Consider the following 17036-nt stretch of genomic DNA (forward strand, 5'->3'; position numbering starts at 1 on the left):
AAAAAAAAGGGAAAAAATAAATAAATAAATAAAACAGTTAATTCATCAGAAGAATCACCAGAAAAAGACCTGGGAGTTTACCTAATACAATCCAATCACGTCCCTAATCCATCCTACTCTTAAAAGCCTTCTCCAAGAAATGGTGAAGTGAGGTGTGGGGGAAAGCACACCACTGTCAGTACCCTGGCACCATGGTAAAAGTAGAAGTTCATCTTCCCTAACTTCCACTTCTCACTGTAGTCCCTTCTACACACGGCAGCCAGCTCAGTGACTTCCTTTTGGCACTTAGAATCAAATTCAATCTCTTCCTTTGGCCTACAAGGCCCTGTGTTATCTGCTGCTCTTCCCCTGCACTCGCCATGCTCTAGCCACACTGGTCTCAGAGTTCTTTAAATGCACCCAGGCCCTTCCAGCCTTAGCATCTTCTCCCATGCTCTTCCCTCTGCTTGGATCAGCCTTCCACCCACTCTCACATGACTGACTTGTTCCCTGCTAGGTCTCAGCATTAGACTTTACTTTCTGAGATTGACCTTCTCTGACTTCCCCCCATGTAAAGTTGAGGTTGTCCTTTTGATTCTCTAATGCAGCCCTCTTCTTAACACTTACCTTAATTTGTAATTATTTTGCCTGTTTTATGTATTATATACGTAGACAAGGGTTCAACCCTTTTTTGTAAAGGGCCAGATAATGAATCACATCCTGTCTCTCTCACATATTTTTGTTTTTGTTTTTTAAGTAATCCTTTAAATGTGAACACCACTCTTAGCCCCTGGGCCATTAAAAACAAAACAAAACAAAATAAACAGACAACCAGGGGGGAGGGGCAAGATGACAGCAATGTAAGGCCTCAAAGAATCAGTTCATCCTACAGGGCAGTTAGTAATCAGCCAGATCTATCTAAATTACCTGTTTGGGGGGCCCAGGAGACCAGAAGAACATCCTAAAACGTCTTCAGAAAAAAACGGAAGGAGAGACTGCCCATCTGCAGTGAAGATTCATCAGTAGAGCACTCTACACTTTGGAGGCTGGTGCCCATCCTCTGCTGGTGGCCCAAGATGCCTTGGGAGCTATTCCCTGCCTGGAGTTGGAAGTTCCATTTCCCAAAAACGGGGGAGGATGAGAGGGTCAGGCACCAACTTCAGCTAATGATTAGTAATTTGGATGACTTATGTCCAATCCTAAGAACAGCTAAAGTTTGAATATGTCCAAGTCAGAAAGAAGCTTAGAGGCCTCCACTTAAACTCTGCCGTGGGCACCAGCAGAGGATGCAACTGCAGGCACTTTTGTTCCACATGGACTAGAATGTGAATGCATCTCTTGTGCCCTCCCCACCCCGAGAGGGCAGGAGGAGGCACAGTGCTCCCTCATCCTCTCCAGGCAACTACAGTTGCTTTCTGCCTGCACAGACTAGATTGTTGGGCATACCTGTGACTCCATCCCCACACCTGGCAATGGAGGGGGGCGGTCAGTGCTTCCTCAGTCTATCTGGGAAACTGCAGTCAGTTTTAACCTGATGGGTTAATTTACTGCCCACACCTGCATTTCCATCCCAGGCCTAGGCAGGGAAGGAAATGGCGTGGACTTCATTAGTCTCTCCAGCCAGCTACAGATAGTCTTCGCTTGCATGGTTTGGATTACTACACACAGCTGGGGCTGTCTCCCTAACCCTGACAGGAGAGAAATGTGGGAGAAGCTTCATGGGTTCCTGTGGCAATGTGGGAAGCTTTAGCCGCCATGGCTTACAGTAGTAACCACATCCTCAGCTCCTATTTCATAACCATCAAAGGAAGAAGGGCAAGAAACAGATGAAAAAAGCTGAAAAATTCAGATTGGCTAAACACGAGCCACTATGAAGTTCCAAATTAAATTGATCTAAGTATCAAAGAGGGGTTGTAGCACAAAGTCAATCAAATAGAAAGCCCTAGACTAAAGAAAGTGACAGAGGCCAGAATAAATATATCAAGTAAATCAGATGCCAAGACACCAACAAAAAATTACAATACATGCCAAGAAACAGGAAGTTATGGCCTGGTCAAAGGAAGAAAGTAAGCCTCCAGATGACATTAAGGAATTGACACAACTAATCACAGATGTTCAAACAAATTTTAATAAATTCAATGAGGTAGCTAAAGAGATTAAAGACATTAAGAAGACACTGGGTGAGCACAAAGAAGAATTTTTAAGCATACATAGAAAAAAAGATTTTATGGGAAATGAAAGGCACAATAAATGAAATTAAAAATACACTGGAGGCATATAACAACAGATTTGAAGAAGCAGAAGAAAGGATCAGTAAGCTTTAAGGCAGGGCCTCTGAAAGCAAACATAAAAAAGACCAGATAAAGAAAAGAATGAAAAAAATAGAATAGGGTTTCAAGGAACTAAATGACGCAAGAGACATGCAAAAATATGTGTCATGGGTGTCCCAGAAGAATAAGGGAAAGGGGCACAAGGAATATTTGAGGTAATAATGGTAGAAAATTTCCCTTATTGAAGGACATAGATATCTATGTTCAACGAGTACTACTATCCCAATAGCCCTATCCCAAGACATACTAATCAGAACGTGAAATGTGCCAAAGAAAAAGAGAATTCTGAGAGCAAGAAAGGCAATTTGTCATGTATAAGGGATGACCAATAAGATTAAGTCCTGGCTTCTCATCAGAAAACATGGAGGCAAAAAGGCAGTGGTATGACATATTTAAGACACTGAAAGAGAAAAACTGCCAGTCAAGAGTCTTATATCTAGCAAGACTATCTTTCAAAAATGAGTAAAAGTTTAGACTATTTACAGAACAGAAACTGAGAGAGTTTGCAACCAAGAGACTGGCTTTGCAGGAATACTAAAATGGAGTACTAAAACCAGAAATAAAAAGATGAGAGGAGGTTTGGAAGAGAGTCCAGAAATGAAAATTATATCAATACAAATAACTAAAAGTGTAAGAAGAGTGGTGGAAAATAAGATATGAAAGAGAAAACCCAAAGGTCAAAATGGGTGAAGAAATGCCTTTACAGTTGTAACACTGAATGCTAATGGATGAAACTTCCCAGTCGAAAGACACAGACTGTTAGAATGGGTAAGAAAATATGAGCTATCTATTTTCTGTCTACAAGAGACTCACCTTAGACCCAAGGATACAAATAGAATGAAAGTAAAAGACTGGAAAAATGATATTCCACTCATGCAGTACAACAACAACAAACAAGCTGGAGGATGGTTTACTTATATTAATAATAAAAGGGGTAATTCATCAGGAAGAAATATCAATCATAAATGTATATGAACCTAACCAGAATGCTCCAAATTACATGAAGTAAACATTAGCAAAACTGAAGGGAGAAAGATCTCTATAATAATATTTGGAGAGTCAATACACTACTCCTATTATTAGATAGAACATCTGGACAGAGGATCAATAAAGAAATGGAGAGCTTGAATAGTATGACAAATGAACTAAACCTAATAGAAATATACAGAAGACAGCACCCAAAATAGCAGGATATACATTCTTCTCAAATGCTTCTGGATCTTTCTCCAGGATAGACCATATGTTGGGTCACAAAACAGATCTCAATAAATTTAATAAGACTGAAATTATACGAAGTACTTTCTCTGATTTTAACAGAATAAAGCTGGAAATCAACAAGTAAAAAAGTGAAAATTCACAAAATATATGGAGATTGAACAACACACTTTTAAATAAACAGTGGGTAAAAGAAGAAATTGCAAGAGAAATTAGTAAACTATCTTGGGAAAAATGAAAACAAGAACACAGCATATCAGAATCTATGGCATATAGCAAAAGCAATGTTGAGAGAGGGAAATTTATAACCCTCAATTTTCCTTAAAAAAGAAGAGAGAGCTAAAATTAATGACCTAACTACATAGCTGGAGGAACTAGAAAAAGAATTGCAAACCAATTCCAGGAATTGAGTATCCCCTCAGCTGCAGAGAGCCACCTCACTCAAAATCATGCCCATTCCCAGGGCACCCTGTAGCCCAATTACTGCTAGTTGGTGAGAAAGTGCATGTTTGAATTGTAAAGGGCCATACCCCACCCTTGCGTCAAAGTGGGATGACACTAAAGAGCCATCTCCCCTCCATGCTCCCCATGGGATCAGCTGATGCCTTTACATTGGGACTATATGACATTTCAACTCTCGCCTCTGCCAACCATTCACTCCCCAAAACCTGTTGATCCTAAGGGTGTTCTCCCAGTACACTTGCTGCATGCAAATCTCCACCTCAGATTAGGGAACCTGATCTAATGCACAGGCTTTTTCTGGCCCTGCTCAAGTCACTGATAAAAATGGGGAACAGGACAAAGAGAGGGGCAGCACATGGTAGATGCCACAGTCCTGGTTCTTAGATGGTTCATTAATTCCTGAATTTATATACAAAACTATATATGTGTTTACGTGCATTTTTTGTTTTTTGAGGTACCAGGGCTAGGGACTGAACCCAGGATCTATGTGGGAAGTTGGCTTTCAACCACTGAGCTACATCAGCTCCCCTTGTGTACAATCTTATGGCCAGAGAAACAATTAAAACTGGATTTTCAAAGGGATCCATGACCAAACCACAGCACTGTCAACAATAGGATGATACTGAACTGTCATAAACATCAACTTTGTTTTTAGAGTGGTTGTTTAACCAGATATATATTCATCCGGCTATCTTCTACAGCCCACATATTTTTCCATCTTAATAAAAAATATATCATGAGAGATTGTGTCAACCTTGCCAGACATCTTGCTAAAATATGTTTACTACAAGTGTTCCCAATATAGTGTTCTAACTCAGCTAAGCTTTAAATTGATTTTGTTAAAGCAGTTAGATGTTCTGTTATGTCCTTGAAATCCCTTTTAGCCACTGTAAAAGAAAAAAAAACCGAAAACATTTCCAGAATGAAAGTAATTCTCTTTGGAAAAGAAAGGAATAAAATAAGACTTGAATAATTCTGTCTACCATCAGTTAGTAACAGAACATCTTCCCCCAGTTAGGCTATCACTTTCTTGTTTCTTTGGCTCAAAAAATAACTAAAATTTTTGTGTGTTTTTTTCAATTAGTGAAGCTATTGTTTCTTTACTCTGGCTCCAGACAATCTTAAAATCTTTGTTTTCCATGGCTTTCCTCCAAGTCTCAGATAATTTTAGACCTTGTATTACCTCTGGCTCTTTATTCCTAACTTAACTCTTCCTGGGTTGTGCCCTGGTTCTGGATCACACACTCTTCCTTCCTCCTTCCGTATTTTATACACATTCTTCTAAAATACAGAATCTGAGAATGAAGTTAAAGATTCATCTCCCTACTTCCCAGAAGGAGGTTTCAGAAAAGTGTTTCTCAAATTGTTAAGAGTGTAAAACTGTATTACTGACCTGATGAACTGTAGAGCCACCAGAACCCTGAGCATCTGAAGACCGGGTCACCGGAAGGGGAGGTACAAGGTCTGTTTTTGAACTGCAGAGGGTAAGTTTTAGAGTTAATGATTGGGACAGTACCTAGAACCAGAATTTGAATTTGAAGAGGGCCACAGGATATAGAAAGCATGTTTTATATATCCTCATATTCTTTACATTCCTACCATGGTGCTTTACACAAAGGGGTATTAAATAAATTTTTTTATTTAAATTAAGTTGGACAAGTTAATTGATATTTACCTCAAATAACAGCTAATAATAGGATCAAGAATAAAACACAGCTATAAAGTTTTTATGTCCTTTTCTCACTGTAATATATATGTGTCTTCTTATTTCTTCTAAGGGCTAAACAAATATGTGGCCACTTATTCTTTTTTATAAATTAAATGGAGCTACAGCCATGCTCTATAGTTTACAAACAAAACAAAACATGGCCATTTCTCTTTCAATCAAGTTAACCTATCTTCCAGCTTACTTAAATGTTTATCAAAGTTTTGAGCCTTAATTCAGAGTTTACTGGTTAACATTCCTTCCAGAAATACTAACTACAAAAATTTCTATGATTGCAGTACTTTTACAAATGGATGCATAATTAGTTCACTAGCATATTCATTTTAAAAAATAGCAACTATCATGAGTCAAGCTGAAATATGGTCACTATTCTCAAGTAATAAGGCAGACAAAGAAACACCTTTTTGTGCTATTTGCTATAATAAAAGAAACAACGAAATGCCACCAGATCAAAGGAAAACTCTTCTGCCAACCTACTTCTCTCAAATCTAGCTATTTTATTCACAATAAAATAGCTTGTGCATTTCCCTTCTTTCTTTTAAAGGTGTCAGTATATAGCTTGGAAGTGCCTTGATTCAGCCCAAGTATGGTCCAGATTTGCACTATCCAATAAGGCAGCTGCCAGCCACAAATGGCTATTTAAATTTAAATTAACATTAGTAAAAATAGAAATTTCATATCTCAGTCACACTAGCTACTTTTCAAATATGCAATAGCCTCATACATAGAACATTTTCATCACTGCAGAAAGTTCGGTTGGGCTGCTGTGGTCTCGAGCCATGAGGGTGACGAGGGTGTGCACTTACTTCACTTCTGAGAGAACTGATCGCTCTCCATCTGAACACTGGGACCGGCGATACTGGCGGTAACTTCGTGGGGAATGAGAATGCCTGATGCGGACTGGGTCACCTTGAGTCCTGAACACGCAACAAGAAACATGGAAACAGACACACCGGAAATCATAATAGGATAATCTGGAGCTCTTCCTTGATCTTGAAACCTCAAAGGAATAAGCTTTTACAATTTTAAAAAGAACTTGAGGGGAATGGATATAGCTCAGTGGTTGAGCGCCTGCTTCCCATAATACAAGGTCCTGGGTTCAATCAACAACAACAACAAAAATTTGATTCTTCTCTGGGCTTTGAAAACCTGAGTGACTTAAATTTCCTAAGTTAACAAGAGAAAAGTGCTCTCTTATGCATACATGAAAATGAAATTCTTTACAGTATACATATGTGTGTGAATACATGTATATGTATTTTTTTAACCACTAAATTTTGATGAAATTATTCCCTATGGTTGAATTCTCTCCAGTGGTGTAGAAGTAAAAAAGTTTACAATACAGACAAAATTGAGTTCCTATCAGAAAAAGGTTATCACTGTCATAGCTACTAACTTGCCTGTATTTTAAAAATTCAATCTTTAACTCATGATGAGGGGGAAGGAGGGAGGTGTGTACTAACCTACAATTTGGGATGGGAAGGGAGCATGGGTGGCAGAAGGGAAATAAAGCAATGAAGCAGGGAAGTTAGGTTCCTACTTTCTTAACAATTACAGCAGGGTGGAAAATATAGTAAATAGGTTGTCTTACACTGCATCCTACACTGCTGAATAGGGAATCCTGTAATGCTTTCATAAAGCATCTTCAATGTGCTAGTTCTGTGACAGCGATTGGGATGGGCTTATATAACAGGGTTTTGTGACCAACCTAATTCTCTTCATATCAAAAAAAATGCATAATGATTTTATTACTGATGAGTACCTCAGAAAAAGAAGTTATATTTTTGAAACACAGCTATTAATTTTCCAAAGCCCCCTTGTACCTACCACATACAAAGAGGCAGTTAATAGGAGATTAGAGTTATTGTAGTACAGGATGAGAACAGTTTTAAATACACTCTTGAGGGGAGCTGTGGGTGTGGTCATTGCCCAGGGGGTGGGTCCTGGTGGCCTGTGAGGAAGTCGAGGAAGGTTTGAGCATGGCAGAAGGGGACACCCTGATATCAGTGGATTATGAAATTTTTGGAAAGGTGCAAGGAGTGTTTTTCCACAAGTACACTCAGGCTGAGGGTAAAAAGCTGGGATTGGTAGGCTGGGGCCAGGGCACAGTTCAAGGACAACTGCAAGGTTCCACCTCCAAGGTGCGTCATATTCAAGAATGGCTTGAGACAGGAGGAAGTCCCAAATCACACATCAACAGAGCAAACTTCACAACGAAAAAGTCATTTTAACGTTGGATTATTCAGATTCCCAAATTGTAAAATAATGGCCTTTATTTAAATTTTCTAAGATACTCCATAGTTTTGTTTTTTTTATCAATAAAGATAGAACTATTCTGTAATCAATATTAGAATTTGTCAGTAATTTATTTTAGTATCAGATATTTGAATGTTACTGTATAATATGTACATGATGGAAGGATTACAGAACTATACACATAATTCTAATTAATAAAAACACATTAGAATCTTTAAAAAACTAAATACATTCTTTTCTCCCTCTCTCTCTAGAGTCATTTTTAATTCTAGTTAAAATGCAAACACAAATTACCAATAAAGCAATGTAGGGAACAACACTGCATATTATAAATGTATCACTCACTTATGATAACTATTAAAACTCTTGTGGAAAAAATTTTAAGGACATACTCACTCTATTTTAGTGTAGGGAATCTCTTTTAGTTGTTCTTCTGACAACCCAGATGGATCCACAAGTTCCTTTCTAAAAGAGAATGGGCAAGAAAATAAAAGTTGTGATGCTAGTTTAAATATTAATACTGTTCACTTTCATGAGGTGAGTCTTCTCTTTCTAAGATTATGCCAAAACATGGTGCTACTAAAACTAAGATAAATCTAAGCAGGAAACAAAGACTCAAAAACTAGAGTGTGTTCGGGAAAACCTTTTCTTTTCTGTAGCTCTTTTGCCTTCTCTAATTTTCTACATCCAGACTCTCCTGCCATTCCTCAGTTCCCTACCAAAATATCTGCCTCTCGCCCCTTGATGGATGTCTTTTTTTCCTCCTCAATCTGTTTTCCTTAGTGTTTATTTTTGACACGGTGGCCTGCCATGGGCCCACTTACAGGCAAAGCTAAATGACCTTTCAGGAGATGTTAAGTCTGCCTGTCTACAGACTGGCTTCCTCCAGAGCCTGCCTTTCTGACACCACCACCACTGCGAGCACATGTGCTACATGATGATGACAATGAGAAACATTTGATAGGATGCAGCTGAGGCTGCCTCACATCAGGGGCCATTCTTGTAAATACCTTAAAAGTACATGTGTTTTTAAACAATTTAAAAAGTACTCACTGTATATGCTTCCATAACTCTTCTTTTGCTTGGATATCGGGACTTCTCCTATAAATAAAAAAAACAACACATCTTTGCAAACGTGTTCTTTCATCTGTCAATCTAATAGGTAGCTTTAACAGAGCTACAACATTAACAGTTTTCAGGTTGTGAAGTTCTTATTTACCAGCTGAGACCAGTCAAGGAAAGACTGGGCTGGGAGAGCTAATGTGATGGTTAAGCAGAGGTTCTTAACCTTTTTTGTTCCACGGTTCCCTGTGCCAGTCAGGTGCAAACCACACGCCTCTTACTAAATCCACACTATACTGCGTATTATTTAATAAATATACCACACTCACACCAACACATCCCCACAAGAATCATGTTTTTTTTTTTTACCTTGAATTCACGCTCATGGACCCCTTGTTAAGAACCCCTGGTTTGGGAAACGGACTTTGGCCCAGTGGTTAGGGCGTCCGTCTACCACATGGGAGGTCCGCGGTTCAAACCCCCGGGCCTCCTTGACCCGTGTGGAGCTGGCCCATGCGCAGTGCTGATGCGCGCAAGGAGTGCCGTGCCACACAGGGGTGTCCCCGCATAGGGGAGCCCCACGCGCAAGGAGTGCACCCCAAAAGGAGAGATGCCCAGCGTGAAAGAAAGTGCAGCCTGCCCAGGAATGGCGCCGCCCACACTTCCCGTGCCGCTGACAACAGAAACGACAAAGAAACAAGACGCAACAAAAGGACACAGAAAACAGACAACCGGGGGAGGGGAAGGGAGGGGAATTAAATAAATAAAAATAAATCTTTAAAAAAAAAACAAAAACAAAAAAAAACCCTGGTTTAAAAATTCCAAATAATTTATGTGCTAGCACCCTTTAAAAAAATCATATAAAACCAGCCATGACCAAAGCTTCATGTATTGAAAGCTTAGAACTGCAGGGTCATTTCCACATACCCTAGAGGCAATTGTACAATGAAGAATAATTGGAGACCTCTGTTCCTGGTCCTTTTAGCTATTTCTAAGTAAAGGGGAAAAAACCTAATTGTGATTCTGTGCACATGAAGAGTCCCCAAGTGATCTGTGATAACCTAATAAAGCAGAAGCGAAGAAAAAAGAACTAGTGGGACAGCCCAAAGGGTAGACTGCCAATTACCTAGCTTTCAGGTTACATTTGAGGTTGCATTTCTTCACCAAAACTTGGGCCCACAAATTTTAGAACCTCTCTGTGGTCTCTCCTCAGGTAGTCACTCTCTATTTTCCCTTCTTTGCCCCTAACTATAGATCCCACAAATTCTTCCCCTCTAAGAACTACTTGTTTAACTTCCTAGATTGAGAAATCCAAAGTCAATCTCACTACCCATAGTCAACACAGAGGATGAACACTAGAAATCTTTTAGCACTACAGTTGTTGCTGCAGAATGATTTTCTCCCTAGTGAGAAAATGGTAAACTTTCATCAGTCCTTTCAAGTGAACCAAGATCTAATAATAGGCCAAAGATCCATTCAAAATGAACCCAAACAGTAGCAATTAAAAGGCCTGAAGCTAAGCAAAGCCACTGATATTCTCTGTCTTTTGGAGTTTTACATTCATAAACTATCAGCATTTTCAGATTCAGTATCACTTTCAACATATGATATCACTGCTTTCATTTATCTCTGTTAACAAGGGCACAACTGAGGCATTCTGGGAGGGCTTTCTGAACCCACAGATTATGATAAGCTACTTTCTTGCAATGAACTGGCTAAGAGTTTTTCCTTTGTGGAAAAGAGATACCTGTCTGTGAAGACCTTTTAATCAACTCAAAATGAGTCACAACACAGAAGATAAGGGAGAGCTGGTGCATCCTTGGTTTCAGACCTATACAGTGCAGTACTGTTAAATAAAGATTTTGTTTCCTATAAGAACACAATTTTATCTTTAAAAAAATCTCAAGAAAGGCTTCTCTGGAAGGATTTTCTGTGAAATGGGCCTTCCCCACATTTGGCTGATCTGATTCACTAGGCAATGTTAAGCCATTAATTGACACTGTCAGGGAAGGTGTTAATATTAAAAAGCACTAAGCTATTCCATCCTCAGAGACAGATGGTTCAATTGTAACTATTTACCGGTATCTGATTTACAGAGAAAGTCACCCAATAATGTAAAGTGTTGCATTATATCTAGATTAGAAAGTTATTTTACTGATAATTATTCTTATTTCAAGGAAGTACAACCGTAATAGTTGGCTGGCTTCCAGTTATAAAGAGTTTCTTAACCTCAACACTACTGACATTTTGGGCCAGAAAATCCTTTGTGGTGGGGGGCTGTCCTGTGCTTTGTAGGATGATTAGTATCACCTTGGCCTCGACCCACTAGGTTGATGCCAGCAGCACCCTCCTGGTTGTGACAACCAAAAATGTCTTCAGTGTCCAAGCATCCCCTGGGAGACAGAATTTCTCTCAGTTAAAAACCACAGGTCTTAGCCACCTTGGAAGTGGGTAAGGCTGGGTGAACCAAGAAGCCAATTTATTGTAAAGACACACTACGTAGATATTGAAATAGTGTTGGAGAGAGTGACTGTGAGGCAGGAACCGAATCTTACAAGAATGAGGGAAACTGATTCAGGGATGCAGTTAATGGAAGCTACAAGAAGGAGTAGTGAATGGCATAATTTGATGATGAGATTCAAAACAACATGCTTTAATGGAGAAGGGAGGGAGAATGAGAAAAAGCAATAAGAGGCAAAGAAGACATGCACCCCTTACCCCCACCATACCAGGCCTAGTGCAGAGGGGGGAAGGAGTTGTTGAGAGGGAGTAAATTATGAACAATATATAAAATAGCTGATAACAGGGGACACTTCTGAGTGTTGGGATTGCAGATGACTTCATTTTCTTATTTATACTTTCTATTTCTGCTTGTTTTTTTTTAAAGATCTATTTATTTATTTATTTCTCTCCCCTCCCCCACCCACCTTGGTTGTCTGTTCTCTGTGTCTGTTTGTTGCATCGTCTTCTTTGTCCGCTTCTGTTGTTGTCAGCGGTACTGGAATCTGTGTTTCTTTTTGTTGTGTCATCTTGTGTCAGCTCTCCGTGTGGGCGGCGCCATTCCTGAGCGGGCTGAACTTTCTTTCATGTTGGGCAGCTCTCCTTACGGGGCACACTCCTTGCACGTGGGGCTCCCTTACGCGGGGGACACCCCTATGTAGCAGGGCACTCCTTGCGCGCATCAGCACTGAGCATGGGCCAGCCCCACATGGGTCAAGGAGGCCCAGGGTTTGAACCACGGACCTCCCACGTGGTAGACGGATGCCCTAACCACTGGGCCAAGTCCACCGCCTCATTTGTTTTTTTAAGCCAAGAGAATTTCTTACCTTAATCATCAGATAAAAATATAATGGTATTTAATGTTGAAAAAAATTACTATTGTTACAATTCTATACGAAATTCCTTTCATTCCCGTCTCTGAATAATCAAAAGAAATGTTATCTTAACCTGAATGAGGACATCAGTCCTTCTAGCAATAAATATTGGTTCTAAAAGATTCAGGAATTTAGCCTTTATCTTTAAATTCTATAGTACCAGAATAGTCATATTTTTAACTGAACTGAGCTTCAAGAAGGCCAACAGTTTGAAACTGCTTTAATGCAGTGAATATTTCCAAAGCTAAAAAAAAATTAAATGCAAATTTCCACCAATTACTAGACCACCTGTGATTTTACAAATGTAAACACAAGCTCCATGCTAATGAGGAATGTATTATTTTTATGCCTACATCTGCACATATTTAATCAATAATTCAGAATGAATTCATGATCTGCAGCTCATCTTTTTGTGAATTTAGAAAGCTGTGGGATTTTAACAGCTATTTTTCTTAATTAAAAGGCCTTCAATTATGCAGATATTTTACTTGAATTCTCAAGATTTAAGATTCTTCAAGATGTTTCACTAGAACCCTGAATTGTCTATAATCTGACATGAATAAAAAATAAACATGGATTCAAGTATTAGCCCAATATTTTTCAAAAGCATATCTCATCCACATCTTATCCTAATACCCCATATTAATGTCCATTTTTTCAGAGAAATTAGTTTGATGAAACATGCTTTAGAAATCATTTTCCTTTCTTCCAAAACTCTAAAATAAGAACACTGTAAGTCTTTACAGAGGTTGAACCCTATCACTGCAAAGGTCTTCTTATATATCCCCCAAATTCTCCAATTATATTGTCTAAAAATATAATACCTTATGCTATACAATATACTATAATTCATTTAATATATTATAATTCATTGCATATTATACCAAGAACAAAATAAAAATATGGCAGCATTTGACTTTTATTTTCTTTAAGATCTTTATACTGACCATTTGCTCCCAAAGAAAATTTAAATTGCAGATACATAAGAAAACTAAGTTTACAAAACATCTTCATTTAAAGAATTCAAAGTATTTAACAGATATCTCAGTAATTCTTTGTCATATTCCTGAAAGGTCAGAATAAATATAGTTAGAAGATGAAGAGCTAGTCTTATCTTTCCCTCCGTTCTCCTCCCTCCGCTCCCCCACCTCCAAATATTGAACCACTTGGAAGCCACCAAACCTGGGTGCTGAAAATAACTCGAGTCACTTCCTGAAGCTTCATGTTAAATCTTTACCCAATGCACCAGACTACTGTTTTGTGTTTAATTGGGAACAGCACTCAAGCCTGACAACCTCATCTTCCACATTATTCTTTTTCAATAAATAGTAAGACATATATATGACCACTAGAGGGAGCTTGAGCCTTTTCCGTGTAGGCAGGTTGAACCTACCAAAACCAGTGGTCTAACTTCAATGCCTCTTCCAGATATCCCGATGACACCAAAGTAGAAAAAGCATTCCACTGAAGATTATTTTTTTCTAATGATGGTAAACATGAATGGCAAGGCAATATGGGTGAAAAATATATTACATAGAAGTATACTACTTAGTAATGTTTTGCTAGAGGAAATCCATCATATTTCCGCTCAATGTTTTTTAGGACAGAGGGGTTTTGCATTCTATAGTACTGATGTCTCTGCATTTAATAAACCTGGATAATAATTAATACAGTTTTCTAGCTCTTCACTGGAGAGTAAAATTAAAAACCCAGAATGTTACAATGGATCATAGGATTGTGACCGTGGTGGATACTTTGAAATGGGCAATTCATAGACATTGCAGTAGGAATTCAAGACTACAGGGGTGATTGGGAGATAAGTGGTTTACTGTATATCTAAAATGTGAAATACATATATACATATATACATATATATATACACACATGAAGGAAAATTTTTAATTACTTTCCTCAGATGCTGCTCTGGCCAAGTTCCCAGTTTTAATGAAAGCTATAGTGGTTCCTTAATTCTCAGAACCAAATTCTAACTTTCAATGACTTTATGTGAACTGGTCTCACTCTACTCTTCATACCCTCGCCTCATATCAACAGAAAAAAATCAAATACCCTGTAGTATTTCTAGAGATAAGCTAATCAATACCTGGAAAATTTACTAATAACAGTAACTGCTCCAGAGTATATTCATTGTGTCACAGACACTTGGCATAGGTGATCTCATTTAATGTTCAGCAAATTGCATAAGGATGGTATTAGCTGTGCTGTACAGATTAGGAACTAGAAGCTGGGGGTTTAGATAATAAGCTAAAACTGGTAGCCCCAGAAGGCAAGCAGAAATCTGATCATTGCACCTAGCAGTATTTCCTTGATTGGGAATAAACCTTAGATTTTTGGTGCCATAGATAAAATAAAATTCAGAGCTGACTTTGTTTTATGTAAACTAATCCATCATCTTGAAGAGATATGACACCTTTATCCGCTACCTCCTTGACATGCCCACTTAATTGCCTTCTTGGCATCTCAAACCTAACAATGCAAATAAAAAATTTTGGTTCTCTCCCTCCACTCACCCCTACCCCATCCCTTCTAGTCTCAAAAAAACAGTAGGTCACCCACCTATCAGCTCTACTTCCAACATGCATATTCATCTACTTCTCTTCATTTCTACCACTTCTGCCCTCTTCAAAACCAAAGCTTGCATGTCTTACCTGGATTACCTCAAAAGTTTCTAATTGCTTTTCCGACTCCCTTATTACTCCTTCTCAATCTGCTTTTTACCTAGCAGCCAGAACAAATTCTGAATTAAGTCCTCTTCTCACAGAATGTATTTTTTAAAAAGTCTTAACTGCACTTTGACTATATCAGCTATATCACTAATTAATCAAGTTCAGTTACAAAGTCATCCCAAACATTTGCTAAACTTTTCATGGTTTGTCTTGCGGATTGAATTGTCCCCCCCAAAAAGATGTGTCCAAGTCCTAGTTTCTCATCCCATAAATGTGATCCTTTTTGGAAATAAGATCTTTGAAACTGTTATTAGTTAAGATGAGGGTGGTTCCTAATCCAATTTGACTGGTGTCTTTAGAAAGAGAAGACTTTGGACACAGTAGGAGACTGAAGAAAAGACAGCCACATGACAGAAGCAGAGATTGATTTATGCCACGGACTGGTGGCAAGCCACTGTCAGAATGCTATGGACCTCGGGCAGCATGGCCCTGTGGACATGGTGATTTGGACTTCTAGCCTCTAGAGCTGTGAGACAAAAATTTCTATTGTTTCAAGTCACCTAGTTTGTGGTATTTTGTGACAGCAGTCTAAGAAACCAGACAGTTTGCCTACATTTTTTTTTTTGGCCTAAAAATGTTTTAAACATTAAAGAAGCATGTGCTTGTAAAAAAAAATCTTAATTAAAAAATTATACTAAGTAAAAAGTGAAAGCCCTTGCTCATCCTAACGACCACAATCACAAACTCTTCCCTACCTTGACCCCATGAAACCCTTCATGGGAAAATTCTAAATGGATATACATCAAACTCCTAATGATGCTATCTCATGCAACTGTGCTGTTCTAGACAATCCTCTATCTGATCTGATTTTTAAATCATATATATATATGATTAAAAGGAAAGTTTAAATATGATTTTAAATTTAAAACATATTTCTTTCTTATTTCAGCTGATCTTATATAATAAACAGCCAACTTAAAGATATTGCTCTTCCTCAAATGCTTATTCTTGAACTTCCAGTTCTGACAAGTTACATGAAGGAACTGGTACATAAGCCAAGGAGACTGAGTTGTTCAGAGATACTAAAGATTGTGAAGTGCTAGGAGACATAGTTCTGATGAAAAGTGGAGAAACCATACTGAACACCCTGGACAATCAACTTAGACCCCAGACTCCATTGCCGAGCTCCCTCCAGACAACCTGCAGCTGAGGAACGGACGGTGGCTGTACCAAGAGCCAGCAAGCTCCCTATTACAGCCCTTTCCCGGCCGGCGCCAGCGGGGCCCAGAGCAGCCCCTTCCACAGCTTCAGCATGGTCAACAGCCTCATCTACCCCCACTAGGGCTCCGAGGTCTAGAGCGGCGCTTCAGACTGGCTGGTGCCCTCCTGGGGCACTCCTTAAAATGCAGATTTCGGTTCAGTGAGGCTGGGGTTCATTTCTATGGAGCCCCAGGTGACCACACTTGGAGTGGCGAGGTTTTGGATCACTCTTTCTTTTTTTTTTTTTTTTTTTTTTAAGATTTATTTATTTATTTAATTTCCCCCCCCTCCCCTGGTTGTCTGTTCTTGGTGTCTATTTGCTGCGTCTTGTTTCTTTGTCCGCTTCTGTTGTCGTCAGCGGCACGGGAAGTGTGGGCGGCGTCATTCCTGGGCAGGCTGCTCTTTCTTTTCACGCTGGGTGGCTTTCCTCACGGGCGCACTCCTTGCGCGTGGGGCTCCCCCACGCGGGGGACACCCTTGCGTGGCACGGCACTCCTTGCGCACATCAGCACTGCGCATGGCCAGCTCCACACGGGTCAAGGAGGCCCGGGGTTTGAACTGCGGACCTCCCATATGGTAGACGGACGCTCTAACCACTGGGCCAAAGTCCGTTTCCCTGGATCACTCTTTCTACAACCCAAGATTTCACAGGCTTCTCTGATGAAGGGCCTCCTCAGGGAGACAATCA

The 17036-nt window shown here is 39.3% G+C and overlaps 1 protein-coding gene across 7 annotated transcripts in view; it reads right to left on the reverse strand.

The window, feature by feature from the left end:
- Nucleotides 1–17036, reverse strand: part of EPB41L4A (erythrocyte membrane protein band 4.1 like 4A) — a 266210-nt gene that overhangs the window by 4162 nt on the left and 245012 nt on the right. For all 7 annotated transcript variants that reach the window (XM_071209359.1, XM_004452449.4, XM_071209364.1 and 4 more), the window contains 4 exons: nucleotides 9022–9069; nucleotides 8365–8433; nucleotides 6519–6629; nucleotides 5380–5461 (listed from right to left, as the gene is read on the reverse strand). In XM_071209359.1, the coding sequence (XP_071065460.1) occupies nucleotides 5380–5461; nucleotides 6519–6629; nucleotides 8365–8433; nucleotides 9022–9069 (310 nt within the window). The remainder of the gene's footprint in view (nucleotides 1–5379; nucleotides 5462–6518; nucleotides 6630–8364; nucleotides 8434–9021; nucleotides 9070–17036) is intronic.

This window comes from Dasypus novemcinctus, chromosome 2 (genome assembly GCF_030445035.2).
Source record: "Dasypus novemcinctus isolate mDasNov1 chromosome 2, mDasNov1.1.hap2, whole genome shotgun sequence".
Classification (NCBI taxonomy): Eukaryota; Metazoa; Chordata; class Mammalia; order Cingulata; family Dasypodidae; genus Dasypus; species Dasypus novemcinctus.